Source organism: Aphanomyces astaci (assembly GCF_000520075.1).
Source record: "Aphanomyces astaci strain APO3 unplaced genomic scaffold supercont1.72, whole genome shotgun sequence".
Taxonomy (NCBI): domain Eukaryota; phylum Oomycota; class Saprolegniomycetes; order Saprolegniales; family Verrucalvaceae; genus Aphanomyces; species Aphanomyces astaci.
In genome coordinates, this window is record NW_009798335.1 from 179,384 (window position 1) to 201,023 (window position 21,640).

A 21,640-nucleotide genomic window follows, 5' to 3' on the forward strand; every position below is an offset into this window, starting at 1 on the left:
AGCTAAGTTTCGACAAATGTGTCAATATTGCGCGGAACATCCAAAGGACATCTCATCCTTGCGTCAATGCGGCGTGAAAACCAAGAACAAGATGAGGACAATGTCCGCCCACCATCAAGTGCTAAAGGAAGCAGGCTAGGAAGCAGGTCAACCTACGTCATGGGAGTGCCGAAATCCAACCCCATATTGCCCACGGTGAAACTGCACTTTCCAAGCTTCAAACTCACCGCGGGATCCCCAACAACAGGTACAACCATGTAGCTAGCTGTATATGCAAGAGAAAATTCACATGCAGGTGCAGATATCGCTGACTCCGTGGTTCCAAGAACGCCACGGCCACCAACGTCGACGGGTTCAAACGTTCGTCCACGAAGTAGTGCTGCCCACCGCGTGATCACTCGTCCAGCGACAGGCAATATGCACTTATCCAAGCAAAATGGGCGTAAAGAGCGACCGAATACTTCCAGCGGAGTGAAGCGCAGACCAACAACGCCATGCTTTCTTACGGAGGGAAGCATTGCCCAACATGATTCCACCACCGACGAACCGTCGTATAGTTTTGACGACTATTTCAAGTCCAACTGGTTTCACGACAGAGAGGAATGGCTCCGCATATCTCAATCCAACCACACTTACGGCAAGTCCATGTACTTTGAAGGAGCCGGCGACATAACTGGCCATTGGGCCGACTGCCAAGTCAAGGAATACAATGCCAAGGTCAGTCCAACCACAGCGTCTTCTGCTGTCTAAGAATGCTCACACGTGTAGTCGGGGATGTTTTCGATTGTGTTTACCCATTCAGGCATTGAAAAGCAAGTGTTTCGGGTAAATCTGCTGCTCCCAGCTGTTGGTACGATATGCCTAAACACAAGCTACATGTTGACCATAATTGTCGCCTCACTCAAGATGCCACGTAGACGACGAGGCGGCGTTCCTTCGCCAGCGAGACATTTACTTCAAAGAGACCAGACTCATTTACGAGCTTGTCCGTTGCGAGCGGTTTGTTTGCAACGATGCAGGGGATGACGATGGTGACCTGTGGGTGTTGTCCCTGAAAACCAAAGGCAGAATCACACAGCTCGCGATCCGTCGGCACCATATCACTCAAACCCTGGCAGTCCACGGCGCCATGCTGACAGCCATGCTGCGTGGCATCGATGCAGATTATGCCAGCGTCATGCGCCGCTCCAAGATCGACGTCGTCGGGGAAGGGAACAATTCCATCACCACACCGCTGCATTCGACGTTGGTGAAGGCGTACTTGCGGCAACAACGGCTCACACATTGGTGCCACAAGCCACAGATTCCCCACCGACTGCTGGCGTTTTCGAAAGCTAGGGACAAGGTCGTGGCCACCCACTTGGACGCCACGCGCGCGAGTTTGCACCTTTTGCATCGCATCATGACGATTTCTCAACGCGTGCTGCCAACCATTCGACTGTTCCACGAGATTCAGAGCGACTATGACGCGGCGGTACAGTACATGCTAGGAAGACACGATGCTCAATACCTATCATGTTGATCACCGTGAGTAGAAGCATCGGTTGAGGCCGCCGTATTCGCTTGAGGATTACATTGCCCTTCAACAGGACAACTTGAACGAAGCGTTCGATACGTTGAAATTCGAGTGGCGCCAAGAAGTACGTAGTCATGTTGATGATAATTGTGGTGTAGGATTTAACGATGGGCAATAGATCATCCAGACCATTGAGGGCGCCACCATACCTAGGACATTGCAGTCCAGCATGCATCGATTCACAAACCGAATTGACTACATCCTTGCCAACGATCTCAGTCAAGCGGTACGTACCTACGCACCATCGTTATGTGTGACACTGTCGTACAATCCTAGCTGGCAACAGCGTTTGGCGACTACCACGACATGTTGTTTGGACGTTGGTGCAAACTCGTGACAGATTCGAGCGACGCCACACGTCCCGTGTCGACCATCCGTCGCCGGAATTGGAGCGCCATGTTCAAACCCAGGCTGAAACCCCCACTCATCCGCCTCCACATCGTGTCCACGGTGGTCGACAACGAGGACAACAATTCCCTCCGCACGGTTCAATTGCATCCCACGCTGAGTGACGTACAGCAGCAGGTTGAACAAGTCATTTCCAGAGCCATCGCGCGCTGCATGGACATCCACTGTGTCCACGGCGAGGACAGTTTGACAGACAACGACGGGGCCACGTCACTTGTCCGAATTCCGCTGCTCAACAAGGTTCATTTGTATGTGTTTACGGCGGCATGTCAGCGTAGTGCGTTGTCGTAGAGTCGCGACGTGACGAGCCTGGGGAGCAAAGTCATGGACGACTCGCGCGTGTCGTTTGATCGCGCTACGGCCATGCCACGACAACTGGCAGAGGCGTTCCAGGCACTTTGCGATCGCCTTCATGAGCGCCGGACGGCGTTGCGCGCGCTGTGCCAGCCCCATCGAAACCATCCGTTTCTACCGCAGACTGAGTTTGACGAGATTGTCCGGGAGCTGCGTTGGTTTGGCCACACTCTTCATGACGTAATAGCATGCTTACCTTTTTTCTACTTAGATCTCGTGTAGGTCCGCCATCTCGCGTGCGACGTGGAACAGTATCCGCTTGTGGAAATCTCCACGGCCGACATCAAAGCGGTATGCTCATGTCGAGCCAACACAAGGATCATGTAACCACTCACTGTATCTCAGACGCTAGTCATGGACATCCATCGCACGATGCAAGCCTCGCTCGAGTTTTTGAGTTTGAACTGCCATCACCAAGAGCGCCGAATCGCGGAAATGTACGACCAGGACATGAAGACACTAGCGGTGCCCCCGGAAAATGAAGCCACATTGGACGTGCTCTGGACGTTTCTAAGCGACGTCGACAGCGTCGTGGACGACCGACAGGCCCAAGTCGACAGCATCGCAGACCGCCTCTCGTCGTTGGACGCAGTCGGGTACTTGATCAACCACCCCGTGGGCGTGTCGACAACCAAGTTCCACTGGACCTTGCGGGGATACCCGTCGACGATCCTGCTCGAAGTCAAGACATGCCAGGATGCTTGCGAAGCCCGGAAAAAGTCGCTCAGCGCGTCGCTGTTTATGGAGAAACGCGCGTTCGAGTGCGACGTCGTGCGGCTCAAAGATGCCATCTTGGTGTTGACCACCAAGACGGAATGGTCCAAGGACAACGTGGAAATGTACGCCGACGACGCGCAAACCCTCCACGAGAGCGTCGAAGCGTGCCTCCGCAGGTTGCAAGACTTCGCCCGCCGCGACCGCATCTTTGGCTGGACGCCGATGGAATCCACAAATGTGACACTGTTGCAAGCCCTCCTCGAACCGTACTTTGCCTTTTGGACCACCTCGTCCGACTTTACCACGTCTACCACGACGTGGTCCAAGACACCGTTCGAGCAACTTGCCGCCAAGGACGTCGTGACCAAAGTGGCGGCGTGGCAGGCCCAACTGCGCGTGTTGACTGTCCAACTGGGCAAACAATCGACGCTCCAGCCGGCGATCGCCACGTTGCACGCGGAATTGGACGCGTTTTGCGTGGGGATGCCAATCGTCCACATGGCGGCCACGGGGGCGATGAAGGGCCGGCATTGGGAAACAATCGTGGACCTGCTGGACGTAGACGCGCGGCTGATCCAGGACGACAGGCTGCTCTTCACGCTGGACGACCTCGTCCGCGGCGGCATCCTCTCAGTGCTCGAATTTGCGCACAACGTGCACCAGAAAGCCCTCCGGGAATTCCAACTGGAACAATGTCTGCAAACGTTAAAGAAAGACTGGTGCAAACCCGTCGTGCACGTCGACAAGTACCTGTTAAAGGACACGTACGTGGTCGTGAACTTTGCGCCGCTGCTGGCCATGGTGGACGACCAACTAATAACGATCTACCAAATGTGCTCGAGCGACGATGTCGACCCGATTGAAGCGGACGTGGACGAGTGGAAGGTGAAACTCTTGTACACGCAGCAGTTGCTGCAAACGTGGAGCCACGTCCAGCAGTCGTGGAGGGCGATCGAATGCTTCTTCTACAAGCAAAAAGAAGGCGACAGCGCGTGGCAAGATTTTGCCAAGGTGGAATCCACGTGGCGTAGTGTGATGGAGTTGGTCCGGGGGAACCCTGGTTTGGCCAAGATTGCCGATTCCGACAACGTCAAGGTATATGAGTCTTCGCAACCAACCACGTTTCGTTGATGCTGAAGGCATGTATGTCCTTGTAGGAACCATTGGAAAAGTGTTTGCGCATGCTGCGGAGTGTGCACAAGGTGGTGACGTGCATGCTCGATGCCAAGCGCAGTGCGTTTCCCAAACTGTTTATGGTGTCCAACTTTGATTTGGCGCACATTCTATCGGCGCAACGCATCCAAGACGTGCCCCCGAAACTCAACGGGTTGTTTGAAGGCATCGACATATTTCAAGTCGACCACGAGTGCATTCAGGGCATCACGCTCAAGACCGGGGACACGCTCGTGCTTGTGCACCCTGTCGCATGTACGACCCCGGAGCGCGACGGTTGGTTTGTCGACATCGTTCACGTGCTGATGAGTGTGGACGCGTCCATCAAGCTGTCGATCGAGCAGCTGATTGCAACGACTTGTCAGAATTCTGACGGCATGCAAGTCGCGTACAAGCTGGACTTGCCCCTTCAAGTGATCTTGGTGGTCCTGCAGATCAAATGGGTGGCGATGATGGAGGCCGAGATGGACAACCAACCGCTTAACGTTACTGGTCACGACCATGTGTTGGAGGTCCTCCTGGCGTTGGAAAAGGGTTTGATCCACACGATACGAACGGGGCCGACCGATGTCAAAGTGGCCACGATTCTAGCCAAAGTGGTCAGCCTCGTCCACCACACCAAGGCGTTAGCGCAGTGCAGTACCCATTCCTTTGACTGGCTATCGCAACCCAGACGATACCTGCACTACGCACGACCCAAGCCAGCCCACGTCATCCAAGTGCTGGACACGGAAATGCACTACCAAAACGAGTTTCTGTGCATCCGACAACCTCAAAGCAACGTCTCCACCGACAAGATGCTGTACAGCGTGTTCATGAGCATGCGCCACCTTCGAGGGGTGATGCTACAGGGGTTTCATATGGTGCATACCGCCGTGTACTTGACGCAATCTATCGGGGCGTCGTTGGTGGTCGAAGTCTTGTCGAAAGAATCCAAGTGGACTACCCTAGGTCACGTGTTGAAGGGGGCCGCCGCGTCCGGATCGTGGCTCCTCCTTCATCGCATGAACGACGCTCCTTCCCCTTTGTTGTCGATACTGACCCAAGTGATGGTGCACTTTGCAGCCAGTCACGCGTTGCACGTGCTCCACCTTCCGCAGTATCCCAAGGCCGAGTTACACCCGTCATTTGCGTTGTTGTGCACGCTGAATAGCCATCGAACGTGTGCCCCCTTACCCACGAGCCTCAGTGCCGCGTTCATGCCTTGCTCGGTGGTCCAACCATGTCTGTTGCAGTACACGATGAGTACGCTGTATGTGTTTGGGTTCACGTAAGTACAGTTACTCTTACGACACTGCCACCCGTTGGGTAACTAGCTAAATTATCAAATAGGCACTTTGAAACGATGGCCAAACGAATTGTCCGGTTTCTAGAGACCATGTGCATCGAGAAACTGAACCTCTCGAGTGACATCCCCATGACCGCGCTCTTGTCGCACGGGTACATTCGCGTGCTGGTGCGCACCGCAAGCTGCGATTTGGCCTCGCACATGATTCAGGCAGCCAAAATGACGAGTTTGCACGACGAAGTGGTCGCCATGACCCAAGCCATCGAAAGCGTATTCCTTCCTCGCCTCTCACATCAAGGTATCCATCCAGTCTTATTCCACCAACATGACTAAACATGTCGATTCATATGTACATGGATCGTAGATGTACAGTCGACGCGAGCTGTGTTGGACCATACGTTCCGATCCCCTTCGTCTGTTTCTGCGACATCGTCGTCAAAAGACGAGGCCATTCGCACTGCCATTTCCACGTGGACATCGTCGTCTTCGTCCTCTCATTCTATCGACGTTTCTGACTACATGACCCGAAAACTGCACCAATTCCTGGTCAACACAGACATATACTTGTGTACGTTGGTCTCGGGGGCAACCCTGTCCAGCAAGTCGGCCATGTTGACAGCGGCTGCCGCCGTTAAGATCGTGTTGAACCCATCGACTAAAGTCCATGTACTCCTTTACGTAATGACCTTTGTATGCGTTGACATGCTGGGCACGTGTATTATATATAGGTACTTCGAGTGTACACGTCCAGTGTCGAGAACCTTGTGGGGTCATTTTACGGGGACACGAGGTGTGGCCTTTTGCAGCAGTGGATTCACGACGCCACAGTTGTCGCGGCGAAGGTCGAGACGTGGATCGTGTTGGACGGCGCAGCGTCGCAAGACATGACCGATGCCGTCGTGTCGTTTCTGGAACAGCATATGAACATGCGGCTGTTCAATATGGCCAAGGGCATTCAGCATACGTGGCGACTGGTCGTGGAAACAGACATGTTGGCGCAAGTAAGCCCAAGCTTTGCCGCAGTCAGCGGGCACGTCTACATGGACGCCGACTGCTTGACGTGGCGTCAAATCTTGTCCACGTGGTGCCAACGGCCAGGATCAAACGGCAAAGTGCACAGCAAGGCGATCTCGGATACGGCGGTGTGGGTCATGACCGTGACATTTGGGCTGCTCAAGCAGCCGACCACGACTCGACAGACGCACCATATGCTCAGTGTATGCCGCTTGGTGGACATGGTGGTCGAGGCGGACGGCGGGTGGCCAGCACAAGGCCATCAGTCCGTGGTGCTGGCCGAGGGGTACTTTGTGTTTGCCGCGGTGTGGTGTATCGGCGGTGGCCTGGAAGACGGCGATGTGAAGCAAGCGTTTAGTGACTCGTTGAAGGAAGTGTTGGCTGGGACCAAACCCCACATGCGGCGATCGGCGGTGCCGTTTCCACCGGGTACATCCAAAGCTGTGTTTGACTTTGTTTTCGACAGTCCAACTTTGTCGTGGAGGCTGTGGGAGGAGCTGCCGCCTCCCTCGACGGCAAGTCCGCCGCAACCACCACCACCATCAGCAGGCATCGTGGTGCCACACTCGAATGTTGCGATTGGACATTTCTTTTCTCGAATGGCAGTCTGTAACCACTACCCTGCCACTCGGGTGCCGATTGTATTTACTGGTCCCACGGCTTGTGGCAAGTCGATGGTGCTTCAAGCGATGTTGCTGCGGCCGGAACTCGACCCCCAATTGCTTGCAGCGTGTCGACATCGGTCGTCATACACCACAAAGCAGCTCATTCTCGAGCCGTTGGTGGAGATTCGTCAACATGTCATGGGCACTCGAACAGAGTCAACGCATTTGGTGCTTCTAGACGACGTGCATGTATCCGCTGACACTGGCTTGGACTTTATTCGAGAATGGACAGAAGACAAGAACCACTCGTGGCTGGTCGACACCCGATCCATCTCGGTGCCCCACGCGGTGTTTCTGGCAACCATGCGACACAGTTCGAAACCTTGTGTGAGCGGTCGCATCTTGCGGCACTTTGTGCAAATTCGTCTGGCAGCGTATACTGACTCGTTTCTGTTGACCATTTGTACGGTGGTCGCCCAACATGCCATCGTCGCGTGTTCATCCCTGTTTCCATTTGGCAACCAAGTGGCGGCGGCGACGGCGAAGTTAGTCCACCATCTGCGACACAACACGGCGCTGGGATGGAACGTGCTGGCGCGGGGCCTCGACGTCCTCCGGGTGGTGTGCGGGATGCCTGGTGAAGTGTATGCGTCCTCTGGAGTAGCCATGCTATGGAGCCACGAATGTCAGCGCGAGTACGAAGACGTGTTTCGAAGTGTGGACGATGTCGAGTGGTTCCGGCAGCACCTTGTCTCATGCTGTGCCAGTGTGTTCGGCAATGACGACGCAGACAAACTGACCACGACCTTTCGGCTCAACCCGCTCATGTATAGCCCAAACATCCACCAACCGCAGTGTTACGAAGAGATCTTCCGCACTAAGTACTTGACAGACACGCTCGGAAGTTGGTTGAAAAGCCATCGCTCTGGGACCAACCACCGCGACACGTTTATCTCGTCGTCGCAAGCCGGGTTGCTGGCCCGCGTCCTTCGTGTGCTGACGTTGCCCCTCCGAAAACATCCTCGCCTGACGTACATCTTCACTTACGGACCCTCTGGTGGCCACACCGTCCTAGCTTCGACCTTTGAATTGGCCGGTCACATTCTCGACGTGCCGTTCCATGTCGAGCCCCACGATCGTATTTTGACTTACTTGCGAACTAACAAACCACCGCAACACCGGCCACGCATTGTGTTTGTTCACAATGCAACCTCGATCAGTCAATCCGATTGGAACGACCTCCAAGTTATAACCGCCGTCTCCCCCGTCTTCGTCGTGTTTGCATTCGACGTGTCCAGTGCTCATGAAGCAAGCTGCGGATCGACGTATACAGTGCTTTGCGACCGCCCTAGCTTGTATGCGCACTCGCATATTTTGTGGCTCGTCACGAAGTCGGACGGGACGGACGTCGGTCAGATCTGTCGGAGTACGCTGAAACATCACTTGATCGACCATCCCATGCGGGATACGCTGATGCAAATGTACGCAGAAGTGCAAGTGTTGAACGAGGCGCACTTGGCTAGCGGCTCCGTTGACCACGCGGCATCGCTAACTCGGTTCCACTTCTCCGAGTGCGTGGCGGCGTTGCTTAGCCACACCACCCACGCCATCAAGGACGCTGAAAAGTTGCTTTCCAATGCCCTCATTCATGCCAGCCATGTCACTACGAGCATCCACGACATCGCCGTCGCCATCGGACTCTTATCCAAGCGAATTCATGACAAAACGCAGCGTGCCGCCGACTGCTCGCGGGACCTAGTGCCGCTGCAGCAGTCGATTCATGATATTTCGACCCAACTTGGCGTCGGCGTGGACGAGATTCGACGAGAATCGGCCGAGTGCGATTTGTTGACGGACAAGCTGGCAAGCCACATGGACCCGTACGACAAGGAGCTTCACCGCCGCATCAACGACGTCCTGTCGTTCTCGGACGACTGGCTGGACGAACCGCGGTCGTCGAAATTGCCGTCGGGATTACTTTCTCAAATGACTGACGTCGTCGCCGCCTTGGGCGCCCAAGTCAAAGGAATCAAGGACTCGGTGGCGGGGACCATCGACATGGACGATAAGAAGACGGCCAAGAAGGGCAGCGTGCGGTTCACACTGCAGCGAATGCTGACGCACTTTCCCGGCGCCCCTGCGTCGATCCTGGCCAAGATCAAGTTCATGTCGAATATGGCCAAAGCCGACATGCATACGCAAAGCCCGTGCGTGCAGACGCTCATGGCGTGTCTGGACTACGTGGCCAAGTGGCAAGTGGGGTACGACGCGAGCAAGAAAATCGCCGTCAAAATCCAGGACAGCCGCGCCCGCATCCAATCGATTCAAGCGCGCAACGCAGCCCTGCACGATATGCACTGCGTGGTGGCCAATCAGCTGGGCATGACACAAGCCGACATGGACAGTCGAAAGCGGGACCTGGACGTGCTGGAACGGCAAATGGAACATCGCCGAGAAGCGCGCCGGGTGGTTGAATCGTCGCAAGAGTACCTCGACCACGAACTCATCAAGTGGAACGACGCGCTCGAGGCCGAGCAGCTCAAACTCGCGTGGCTGCCTGGCATGTGCGCGGTCGCTGCGTCCACGTTTGTCTACTTGAAGCCGTATCCATGGCCCACAAGACAAAAAGTTCTGGACAGAATCCATAGCGTGCTCCAAGCGCACCAGATTCTGCTGCCGTCAGACACGTCCCTCGGTTTTTTCGCCCACGATCGCACCGACGTCGAAGGGTGGCACCTCCACGGCCTGCCCCGGAGTTCGTTTTACGTGTCGAACGCGGTCCTGACTGTGAATGCAATCCCGGCGCTGGTCAAATGGACGGTGCTGATTGACCCGGAAATGGTGGCCAAGACGTGGTTGGCGTCCATGTACCGTGGTCACCTGATCTGCACATCGTCGATGGAAACGGTGCTCCAGCGCGCGATTCTTCGTGCGATTAAACTCCACCACCCGTTGTTGATTGAAAACGTCGAAGGGCAATTCTCGGGATCGCTGTCACATTTCCTGAAAGTCCGATGTAGCGACGGAGTGCGGTACTTGCGCGTCGACGACCGGATGGAGCGGCTGCAGGCGGACTGGGCCGTGTACTTTACCACACCAATTCGGTACCCGACGTTTTCGGCGGCGGTGCACCGCGAGTTCCACGTCGTCAACTTTAGCTTGAGCAGCGCCGACGCGTCGGACTTCTTTGACGTCATGTGCTTGGATATGTGGGATGACAAGGAATGCAGCAAACAACGCCAGGCGTCCGTGGACTATGCCGATTCATGCCGCGACTTGCGCGAGGCGGAACACGCCCTGCTCGTTCAGCTCGCGAGCTCGTCCCCGACGAAAGAAGACCAGCCGCACGTGTTGCTGGAACTGCTAGAAGACATCAACCGAAAGCAAGTTGCAACCGACGCCAAAAAGGACGAGGTGATGGTTGACCACGCGTCCAAGCACCAGTATGCGGACGCGGTGGTGCCGCTGGCGACGCTAATGTTTGATTGTGTCGTGGGAATGGGTCTGGTGAATCATCAGTACACGATCTCGTTGGACGAGTTTGTGCGGCCGTTGCGCGCGTTCGTGACCAAGTTGCGCAGCGAATGGCAGGTGGCCACGTTGCGAGGGGGGGTCGACGCCCGCACTACTATGTTGCAGCGGTCATCGTCCCGCCGACTCACTAGCAACGCGGCTTCTTCCACCGCCAATCTGCGAAAGAAACCGATGAAAAAAATCCTCAAACCCGACGTGGTGTACACGACCGACCAGAAGGCATTGCTCGGTGCGTTCTCGGCGTCCATGACCAAGTTGCTCCATCCTAACCATGTGTTGCTGTGGCGGTTTCTCGTGGCGGCCACTCGGATTCTACACACGCCGGCGTGGATGACGCCGTGCGCCGCCACCACGAGCTTGTATATGGACATTGCGTGCATCTTGGACAACCAGTGCTATGCATTCCCTGTGAGCGGTGTCGACCATTTGCGACGTCCTGCGTGGGTCTCCAAAGCTGCGTGGGCAAATTTATGTGTCATCACCAAGCATCGCGGGTTCGAGTACATGTACGAGTACGTGTTGACGCACGAACATGCAATCGTTCACGACGATTGGGAACATGCGCAAGCCCTTGGTCACTTGAACAACGTCGCGGCAGCCTTGTTGCATCAGTTTGTGCTGCTGCTGTGCCTCCAAAGCCCGCGGCGATGGGCCGCCTTGAATGACCTGGTGCAGTTTGCATGGCAAGACATCGCACCGAGTAGTCCGCCGACGTCTGTGGTCCGGACGCTGGCGCATGTGCTCGACGCCACTGACCAGACGACCCCCATCATGGTGTTTTGCGACGACATGCCCACCATGTTGATGGTGCTGCAACAACAACACAGCAACACTATTGCTCCAGGAAGAACCACCAACCCGTTGGTCTCCGTGTTGAGCGGCGAAAATGATGCAGTGTCGACGCTACTGGACGAGCTCGACCGAGCCACGACCACTGGGACGTGGATGTGTTTGTTCGAGTGCAACCGCACGAGCGTCGATACGTGGGAAAAGCTAAGTCTGGCGTGGCAGGAAGCCATCAACCAGAAACCCCAACCGCAGCACCGGCTGTGGTTCATCACGGACATGCAACGCCCCATAAGCTCGTGCATTGCCACAAATGCCGCCAAGCGATGGTTTGTCCACCCGATTTCGGACGTGAAAATGGCCATCGAGTCGTGCGCCGCCGTCCTCGAGAAGGAAGCAGCGACGGTGGCAGACATCACGCAGTGGGACGTTGTTGCAAACGGTCTTGTCATACTCTGTCATTTCCACCACGTGATCAAGGTTCGTGTCATGAGTCGCATAAATACATATAGTATGGGGAAACGTGGCGATGTTCATTATATGCGTGTTGTATATGATGTAGATGAACGCAGCGTACTTTGATTGGATGCATCACGCGCAAGTAGACGACAACACGCTCGAAACCGCCGCGAAAGAACTGGTGGTCGTGGTGGCCAAAGGACTGGCGTCGTCGATTCGAGACTGTCTTGTTCGGGTGTATGCGGCGTACATTGTCAATAAGCACCAACTCGACCGACTGCAGTATCTGTTTGACTGGAATTTACACGCTTGTCAGAGTGTATCCAAGCCATCCCCAAGTGATGTTGTTGTTTCCCCGACGACCTACGCGGCATGTCAGGACTGGCTTGCTGCTCAAGTTCCGTACGAACATACCATCACAGCCGTCCCCGTGCCCCTTGCCCTCGAACCTCCAGTAAATGTCTTTTCGCAGTATCGCCAGTGTTTTCCAGGCGTTGCCGGGTACGACGTCGCTCACAACGACCAAGCCCTCATCCACGACCTCGGTGCATTTTCGCACGATCTCAAGATGAGTTTCTACGACGTGTTGGCGTCGGCGCGAACGTTCCCCAAGACCAGCGAATTGCATCGATATCTGCACTGGGAATGGCTCCAGTTTTCGTCGCAAGTGTCGCACATCCAGCGAGCGCTGGCGCAGTATTTGCAGCACATTTCCGACTGGTACGACGAAGCGCAACAGGTGTTGCTGGGAAAGTTTCCCTCGTCGTGGTACCTGACGCCCCAGTTCCGGATGAAAACGTGTGCGCAGTTGCTCACCCACGTCAAACGAGGTCGTAAGTTTTTTCATTCTGTGGAAGATGGCACCTTCACGACGTATTGGCTGCCAGCGCTCACAGACCCGCACCGCGCAGTTGAATTGCTCACACATCATGTGATTCAGCAGCACCCAGACATGCTATCGTCGTGGGAACATTTGACCGCGTCGTTCTTCGTGGCCGACTCATTGCTGGTTCGATCGCCGCTGATATATCGACTTGCCAAGCAACGCATCAAGCTGCGAAAAGCGGCGGCGGCCGACACCACTGCCCAGGACATCCACCTGTCGGGCATTCTCGCGTACAACGCCACATGGGACGAGTCGACGCGCACCCTTGTCAAACCTTGCAAGATAAACATGATTGAAGAACTTCCGCCCATCCACATGACCGTCACGAAAGCTGCCGACGTGACCGACCCCTTGAGCTACGACCAAGACGCCACCGACGTACATGAAATGCCAGTGCATGTCGTCGACAACAAGACGTCGCCTCCGACCCAACACGTAGTGTTCTCTGTCTGGATCAAGCTGCCAGATGACGACGACGACCGGCGATGGCTCTTGGCCAACGCGTATTTCGTAATCGGTTAGTATATTTTTGTCCTGGTCATTTAAGTCCCCCGCTGCTTCAACATACTAGTAGTCCATTGTAATACCACCAAATGTATGGTATAAAAATGTTAAGTGTATTCAATGGCAACCACAGCCCTAAACAAGGAGTGGTCGTTCATTGCATCGCGTTTGATATTGGCTAAACTTTCTCCATGAATACTACATTGTTATGGAGTTTAAAGGACTATGCGGCCTTGGAGGTCCAGCATACTGGACGCACTTTGCTGCAGCAGATGCAGCAGCTGTTTGACTTGATCGACGTCGAAGGACTCGTATACTTTATACTGGTCGTTGGCCACCACGGAGGCAAGCTGCAGCGCTTTTTGCGCAAACGGAAGGGTCAACTCTTGTTGGGCCTGCGTCGGATAATGCTGCAGGTCCGCAAACGAATCGATAGCGTCGGTGCACACTCGATAGAGCGAAAACACGACGAACGGCAGGCACGCGGCTCGCATGGCGCCGCTGGAAACGTCGGTCCCGTCGTCTTGACCAGTCGTCGACGATAGCCAACCGCCTTCAAACTGCAGCACATCATACAACAACGCAATGGCGTTCGTCGCATGGTATGTCAGCACCTTGACCCGCTTCTCCTCGTCGTCAAAGCAGGGCAACCCGCCGCCAGTCGAGTGCGACAGGACGTGGCGCCATGCATCGTACGCGTCGGTAGCTGCGACGAACGCCGTCCACGACAAAAACTCCCGGACAACTTGGTCGAGTTGGGGATTATTCTCGTCCAAGTAGTGCTGCCATGAAAACGAAGAAGCATCCCCATCAACCGATTCGACATGGCGACGACAGGCATCGTGGACGACGGCGAGGGAGTCGTCGGGGACGGCTTGGAGAACGGACTTGACGCGAGATGGTTTGCGCTCAGCCACGAAATGTCTGGCCAGCCGATTCGCTTGATGCAGCAGTTCCCCTCGATGCCGCGGGTCCAGGCACAACAGCCGCAGCGCTTGGATCCGAGACATGTCGTCCGACGACTCGTTCAACTGGACGAGAACCTGCACGGCATCCTTTGTGATCTGGGCAAATAAACGCGGACAAGTCTCGCAGCAGTACTTGGCGATAGACTGGAGGCCCTGCTGCCGTGCATCGGCGTTGCGAATCGACGTGAGAAACTGCACATAAATCGACGCCTGGCCGTCCTCTGGCAGCCGCGACGCGTACAGTGCCACGAGGTTGTGCTGGGAATGCTTGATCAAGTGCCGAATGTATGCCTTTTGGATCAAATACCCCGTGGATGTGTCAAAGGTCTCGCCCGTGGCGGTCATGAACAGCACAAAATGCGATGCAAACCGCACGAGCTGGGGGGGCAGAGCGTCTGAGGGCAGCGCGGATGTGTTTAAGCGGAGATCCCACGAAAAGTCTTCAGCAGATGGATCTTGAAACAGAGGCTTCAAGATGGACGACACGATCGATTCCACGTCCGACACGATCAACTTGGATTGGAGCCGGCGATGGGGATGGCTCGCTTGCCGCCGCACCACGTCGCTTGAGCTCGCGGCAACTTCGTTGAACAACGTGCTCAAATTGGACGAGAAGCGGGCCACGGACTTGGTCTGTTCGACAAACGACTCGTACAAGTGGAGGTAGTCGGGTTGGTTTTCAACGAATAGGTCGGTCGCGTTGGCTTTGAGCCGGAGCAGGTGCAGGAGCTTCCCGTCCTGCTCGTACTGTATCGCAGCACTCAGCAGCGCCCAGCAATGGTCTTCCCACGACTCGCACAGCGAAGACCGCAACAGCGCGGCAGAGTTGCCGCTCAGAGCTCCGTACACGATGGCTTCGTACTCTCGCGCCTCGAGACTCTTTCCTTTGCGCAGGTTTGACGTGGGCCGCGCCTCGGCAAACTGCCAGCACATTTGCTTCCACAGGATGCGAAGGGGGTTGCCCCATCGACTGAGCTCGCTGTCGTCGTCGTCGTTGCCACACACCGTTCCGCCACTCAGCGACGCGGCGCGCCACGGCTGGCCCAGCTGGATACACAGATCCGCCGCTTCCTTAGGCCGTCCGGCGCGCACGAGTTGCCACACGCCCTTGAGCAGATCGGCATCGTCTTCGACGTCATCCTTGTCGACGTGATGGTCGCCCTCTCGAAGGGTGCTGTCCGGGTCCATGGAGAACGAAAGCGACCGCTGCTTGACGCGGCCCAGCGTGCGCGAATGCTGCATGTTGCGCAGCTCACTCGTGACGGACACGTGTTCCGACGCGATGGACTCTAGCCAACTGAGCACCGTTTGCTTGGTCGCATGAATTGGCCGGAGGTCGAGGCCTGCGACAGCGTCCAACTCGGACGAGGTGGCGTCGATGTAGTCGTCGTTGATGGGGGATGGTTGAGAGGATCGGAGCACGCTCAATTGACGGAGGTCATAGAGCAACCGCCACGTATTGCGTTCGTTACGAAGTTCGTCGCCAACGTTGATGTCCAATGGATGATGCTGTCGTAGCTGAAACGGAGACGTGGCCGACAACGCGTCTTGCTTGGCCATCTCCGATTGAAGAATGTTCGTGTATTCCGTCAAAATGTGCTTGCACAGGGCGTTCGGGTCGTCCGTCATGTCGACCTTGAGGAAAAAGCGCTCGAGGGCGGCGGCAAATGCTTGCTCTTCGGGGCGCACTTGATGCTCCAGCCATTCGGCCGCGGGCTCGCTGGCCACGGAAGGGATGGAAGTGTTCACTTGCGCTAGGGAATGTCTCTCGGATTCGACTTGATATGCGCTGGAAATGGACAAATTGTGATTGGTTGACGACGACGCGAGCGACGTCCACTCGGCCGACGCCTGAGTGATGTGCATCTGCAACGTGCCTTCTAATGCCAGTCCGCAGTCTAGAAGGAACCAATCGAGCGCGACTTCGCGGCTTTGAAAGAACCCACGAAGGTGCTTCTTGTCCAGAAACTTGGAAGTGTGATGGCGCTTCTTCCATGCCAACGCCAGTGTCGTTCCAACGGTGGTGGACGCAGCATGTACGTCCACATACTCCACAGTTCCATCTGGAAATTGAACCTTCACATGGGCACGACCATCCAGCACGGAACTCTCGACAGGTGCTGTGGTACTCAACTCGGCCAATTCCGACAACTCCCACGACGACTCGGGATCCGCATACGAGGATGGGGCATCATGCTTTGAAGAGTGGTCGTCGGTAAACAGATCATGAGGAGCGCTTTCCACGTCTCCATCGTCCATCTGCGCCAAGAGCGCCAGGGATGATTCGGCCGCCAGGATCAAGTCATTCGTGTTCTTGTACGGGCCGCCCACCATTTTCAGTGGAGTCGAATGCGAGGTGATGAAGGCCGGATAACAGTACGTCTATATCCGGATATCGCAATAGTAGTATAATTTTGAATACTACGTAGTACTATTAATACTACAATTATATTATATTAACCATAGTATCCAAGGCTGGTATTAATATTCAATGCTGTCCCGTCTTAACAGTACTCCGTAAGTATCAATAATACTCCCAAGTATTGTGAATTCGCTATACGCTTCCAAAATTCGCCTGGCTTGTCTAATCAATATTGAATCACATCGGAGTTTTGATTGGTTGAATACACTTGTCCTTTCTGCAAGAGCCAATCAAACCCACTCAAAAATAGATTAGCCAATAGCGTCGATTCGTGATTCGATTCGGATGCGAGATTCGATTCGACGGTTCGTATCGAATCCAGACTACTGGTATATTACTACGTAGTATTACTAGTACTAACGTTATTAATACTAATGCTATTAATAGTTCGACGAAGCAATTACGTAGATTTAAATATATACCGAGTACTATTAATACCACTATTAATAGTAGTAGTTCTATCAATATTAATGTTACTTTTAATCGTACGCGTACATCATGCACGAACTTTACTGTCCCAAAGTGTGATGTTGCCTCAATTGCCCACACAGCAAGAGTGCGTTCTGTGAGCCAAAGCACTGCTTTGAAATGAAAGGTGTTTTATGTATCGAGCTTGGTGTATTCAACAATGCACATACATGTACATGTACGCTAAACGTTATTAGTGTCATATATATAGTGAGAGGACTGCTAATTACTATGCAACCTTCCACCGAAACAATGCAAAACCCCCTCTGACAGCAGCATCCCACGACGACAGCAATTTGCCAGCTAGTTGAATACCAGCACGTCCGCCACCTGATCGTCTGCAAACACTTTGTCTACACGGGACTCGTGAGGTACTGCCGTGTCGTCAGCGAGTAGGTGCACAATTTGCGCTTGAACCGACGGAGCTAGCTTCAACTTGCGGACTTCGGCCACGCCCAGCTTGATCCATTGTGGCCACAGTGCCACTTCCTGGAAGAATGACGTCAAGTTGTACTGGATGCGGCGACTCATGCCGTACGCGTGGCGCAAGTACGGGTAGTCCTCTGCATACGCAAACTGGAGGTCCAGCAGGGTTTTGACGTGCTGGAGCCGCGCCATGGTCCCCACTACCCCGTTCAAGTCGACTTTGGTCGACAAACTGGCGGGGGTGTCAAATTGCACACGAACGCGCGTCGTGGACGTGACAGCAACGTCCAAGTGCACAAGCAATGTCAAGTGGGATGGATCGTACGTCCATCCTCCGCCCTCTGGTGTAGCCTCGTCGTTACCGAACGCACAGTATGCCACGTCACGGCCGTCAACTTGTACATGGCGAGCCGGGACCGCGTGGCGAAGCTCCAAGAGGTAGCGTTGGCGGGGCCGCCGCCCGGCAAATGTTCCATTGGCGGGATATATCGTCACCACCATCGACGCATTGTCCTGGGAGTCGTAGGTAAAGTGCGTCCAAGAGTGTTGGTCACCACGCAAATACGCGGACGAGTTGCCCGCGTCGTCGTACACGGCCCCGCTTCCGTGGGGCGTGCCGGGAATGATGGTCAACACGAGCGCATCGGGGGCGGTCTGCGCTTGCCCCAAGCTGGAGGCGGTCGCTTCTGGTCCGAACGGTACGATACTACCCGCCTTGGCGAACCACGGCACCTCATCCAACGCGTACCACCGCTTGTACACTATCGGGCCAGTCACGAGCGACCCCCGTGTCAGATCGAACCAGACGCCAGGGGGCACCCACACCGACTTGGCCGCCAGCTGCGTAGTCGGATCCACCGGCTGGACGACGGGCGCCACCACGAACGACGAACCAAACGCGTACTGATGGGTATACGAGTACGCTTCGTCGAATTCTGGCCATTCGTAGTATAAACCGTGCAGCATTGCGAGCCCCGTGTCGTGCGTGAGGCGGCTCTACCGATAGATAGATATGAACTATGTTAGTTGATCAAAAGAGGAAACATGTGATATAGTATATATATATATATAATAGTGTTGTGTTTATTCTAAACTGGACGGACATGGAGAATAAATCGACACAATCCAAGTACAGAAGAGTATATGTAGCCAATCCGATTGCACGAAACCAGGATCAACACCATTTAATTAGAGTGGGACTTCAATTAGTGTGATATTCCATTCAACTTTATAAACAAATCAAACAATCAATCGATAGATTTGGCGAATCTGCACAATCAAGGCCGATTTATGGGTAATATATGCAGTACTGCTGTACCTGGGTGTATATATACGGCACCAACCGCCGGCGCAAGTTGATGAAATGGCGCATGATTTCGTAGTTTGCATTCGGGTACGTCCAAATCCGTCGGTCCGACACGCTGTCCTACAACCACACCAACAAGGTTGAAAGTGGAGCTAGTAATAGTAGTAGTAGTAGCTACTAGTCGTACCTTTTGAGAATGGGTACGCAGTACGGGGGAAAACACCCCCCATTGAATCCACCGCGTGTACAGTTGGGCATCGTGACCTTGTTGGAACCCGCCTATGTCGTGGCTCCAGTACGCAAACCCAACGTTGGCAGCATTGGCTGTAAAGTACGGCTGAAACTGGAGCGACTGCCACGACGGCACGACATCGCCGGAAAACCCCAGCGGGTACCGGTGGTTGCCGAGGCCACCAAAGCGATGCAGGAGCACAGGACGCGTGTCGTTTCGCCACTGGAACGGGTTCGTAAAGAACACATGGTTGAGCCACAATGTTGGGTTCAGGTTGGGGGACGCTTGGTTGTGCGCTACGAACCAGTCTTCGCCCTGCTGCCAGTCGAGCCACCAAAAGTCGACGCCTTCGTCTTGGCGGGGTTGCAGAGAAAGTTGGAGCCAGTTCGTGGCAAACGACTTGTTGGTCAAGTCGAACGGGACGTACGCTTTGGTGGCTGGGTCGATGCCCATTGCGGTGGCCATGGCCTCGTACGAGTCCTCCCACGGCTGGACGCCGGACGCGGGATGCAGATTCAGCGTCACGTGGAGCCCGTTGCTGTGCAAGTGCGCGAGAAACGCCTTGGGGTCAGGAAACAACTCCTTGTTCCATGTGTAGCCGGTCCACCCCTTGGGCTGGCCGCTCTGATCGGCCGAGTTGTTCTTGTAGAACGTCAAGTGCCAGTCCATGTCGAGCACGACCACGTCCAGAGGAATGGACCGTGTCGCATATTCGTGGCTGATACCGTCAATGTCCACGTCGTTGTACGCCCACCACCGCGAATAAAACACCCCAAACGCAAACTTGGGCGGCAGCGGAATCTTGCCAGCCACCAGCGTCAAGTCGTGGAGAGCTTGCTTGAACTCAAGCCCGTGCCCAAAAAAGTACAAGTCCTGGTACGCTTGGGCGCCATAGTAGCACGAGAACCCGTTGGGCAGCGACGCCAACTAGAACACAATCGCATGAGAAGACATGAGCAGTACAGTAGGTGGACCGTACGTCGTCAAAGCAGCATCCGTTGGCATCGCATTGGTCTTGCGACACGACGTTGTACCCGCACACGCGACGTTCTAGCGGGGGGATGGCGGCGCAGCTGGTGGCGGGTTTCGCCGACGTCTCGACAACCCACGGCCACGGGTCGTTGTCGAGCTCCGTGCTCAACGAATCGTCCACAACGACGTAGCCACTTCGACTGACCAGCCCATACGTACAGTGCGAGTCGGCAATGGTGTCAGGCCCGCCTGCATTGCAATTCAAGTCGACAGTGCCGTTGGTCATGTCGAGGGTTCGTAGCGACCCAAACAAACGCTTGTCGTCCTTGTCCGTCAACGAAGGCGTCCATGTAACCGTGCGATTGCTGCTTGAGACAGATTTCACTTGGACGCGCAAGTTGGCGTCCGAAAACGACACGGAGCTGGTTGCGTCATATCGCACGTGCAACGCGTCGGTGGATATTTCAACCCACTGGTCCTTCTTCGTCACTTGGTACTTGGGCACAGGCAATGCACGGTTGTTTACCACCACCGTCGAGGCGTCGCGAAAGTCAGACGCACTCCATTCGAGGCGTATGAGCTGCGACGTCAGCACCGTGAATCGGGCGTGGCCAGCCAGCACCACCGCGGCAGGATCTGCCTTCGGGTTCGACTCACGCAGTGCCAGCGATTGGCCCATCAGAGCCATCCCCACGAGGGATGTCAGTGCCAGCATGTCTCGTCAGTCCAAGGCAAATCAAGAATGACGACTGTGGCGATCTTTCTCTTTTGGATAGTGCACATCAAGGGAATAGTATCCAATCGGACGTTTAGTAGTACTACAGTACTACAGTATCGTACTAGTACAGTACTAGTCAGTACTATTGTAGGGGCCTTTTGGGATGATACCAGGGTCATACAAACTGTAATATAAATATGAAATATTGGGAATTTGACAGTTTCGAAAATAGTCGTAGAAAGATCATGATCTTATCTTCAATTTGAACTGATTTACGCCAATTTTGGGCAAAAAATGCATGAAATATTGACAAAATGACACGGACTTTCAGCTACTGAGGCTCCTTTTGTCATTAAAACGTTCACTTACTTCACTCAAATAAGACGTATAACACACAAGGGCTTATATGAAGGATTAGATACTGTGCGGAGTAGACGGTGGAGAACGATGTGTGTCGATCGATGGAAAAGTTCCTGCTGTGGGCAAGTCGCTTGATGATTCCATGAACTTTAGTCATCCAATAAAATGATGTGTTAATGGTAATTATAGCCAATCAGTGAAGCCGAATCAGATTTTTTAGTAGATACTAGCACCTACTAACACATTTTGGGTGTTGATTTCCATCGACACATCTTCCGCGCAAATTTAGAAGGCGAAGGTTACCCTGGCTATTCATCATGTCAATGCAACCCATTTCAAGTGTAGTCTAAAGAAATATTATTCGAAAGAGGCGTTGAAATTGCTTCAGTAATAAAGAAGTTACAATGACCTGTCTGACTTCCCAAAAGGCCCCTACAATAGTACCCATAACAATAGTACGTTTT

The 21,640-nt window shown here is 54.5% G+C and overlaps 3 protein-coding genes across 3 annotated transcripts; 1 reads left to right on the forward strand and 2 right to left on the reverse strand.

The window, feature by feature from the left end:
- Nucleotides 1-33: 33 nt before the first annotated feature.
- Nucleotides 34-13,392, forward strand: H257_15615 (hypothetical protein). The gene is made up of 15 exons (XM_009843778.1): nucleotides 34-247; nucleotides 302-717; nucleotides 769-850; nucleotides 918-1,474; nucleotides 1,536-1,640; nucleotides 1,695-1,802; nucleotides 1,853-2,224; nucleotides 2,276-2,518; nucleotides 2,561-2,629; nucleotides 2,684-4,150; nucleotides 4,213-5,498; nucleotides 5,561-5,814; nucleotides 5,881-6,182; nucleotides 6,245-11,935; nucleotides 12,018-13,392. Exons 1-15 carry the CDS (start codon nucleotides 67-69, stop codon nucleotides 13,320-13,322), a joined length of 12,438 nt encoding a protein of 4,145 aa, XP_009842080.1. The 5' UTR covers nucleotides 34-66; the 3' UTR covers nucleotides 13,323-13,392.
- A 61-nt stretch (nucleotides 13,393-13,453) lies between these two features.
- Nucleotides 13,454-16,620, reverse strand: H257_15616 (hypothetical protein). Its single transcript, XM_009843779.1, has one exon. The coding sequence runs from the start codon at nucleotides 16,604-16,606 to the stop codon at nucleotides 13,520-13,522; it is 3,087 nt and encodes a 1,028-aa protein (XP_009842081.1). The 5' UTR covers nucleotides 16,607-16,620; the 3' UTR covers nucleotides 13,454-13,519.
- A 671-nt stretch (nucleotides 16,621-17,291) lies between these two features.
- H257_15617 (hypothetical protein) lies at nucleotides 17,292-20,864 on the reverse strand. The gene is made up of 4 exons (XM_009843780.1): nucleotides 20,106-20,864; nucleotides 19,082-20,053; nucleotides 18,907-19,014; nucleotides 17,292-18,584 (listed from the first exon to the last, which is right to left on the reverse strand). The coding sequence occupies exons 1-4, from the start codon at nucleotides 20,811-20,813 to the stop codon at nucleotides 17,466-17,468; spliced, it is 2,907 nt and encodes a 968-aa protein (XP_009842082.1). The 5' UTR covers nucleotides 20,814-20,864; the 3' UTR covers nucleotides 17,292-17,465.
- Between the last annotated feature and the right edge of the window lie 776 nt (nucleotides 20,865-21,640).

Bases quoted from the DNA above. Each gene is read 5' to 3' on its own strand.
- H257_15615 (XM_009843778.1), top strand. From the start codon at position 67: ATGCGGCGTGAAAACCAAGAACAAGATGAGGACAATGTCCGCCCACCA. The intron at 2,519-2,560 runs GTAATAGCATGC...GATCTCGTGTAG, and splicing joins TTGGCCACACTCTTCATGAC to GTCCGCCATCTCGCGTGCGA. The intron at 11,936-12,017 runs GTTCGTGTCATG...TATATGATGTAG, and splicing joins ATTTCCACCACGTGATCAAG to ATGAACGCAGCGTACTTTGA.
- H257_15616 (XM_009843779.1), bottom strand. From the start codon at position 16,606: ATGGTGGGCGGCCCGTACAAGAACACGAATGACTTGATCCTGGCGGCC.
- H257_15617 (XM_009843780.1), bottom strand. From the start codon at position 20,813: ATGCTGGCACTGACATCCCTCGTGGGGATGGCTCTGATGGGCCAATCG. The intron at 20,054-20,105 runs GTACGGTCCACC...ATTGTGTTCTAG, and splicing joins ACGGATGCTGCTTTGACGAC to TTGGCGTCGCTGCCCAACGG. The intron at 19,015-19,081 runs GTACGACTAGTA...GTGTGGTTGTAG, and splicing joins TGCGTACCCATTCTCAAAAG to GACAGCGTGTCGGACCGACG.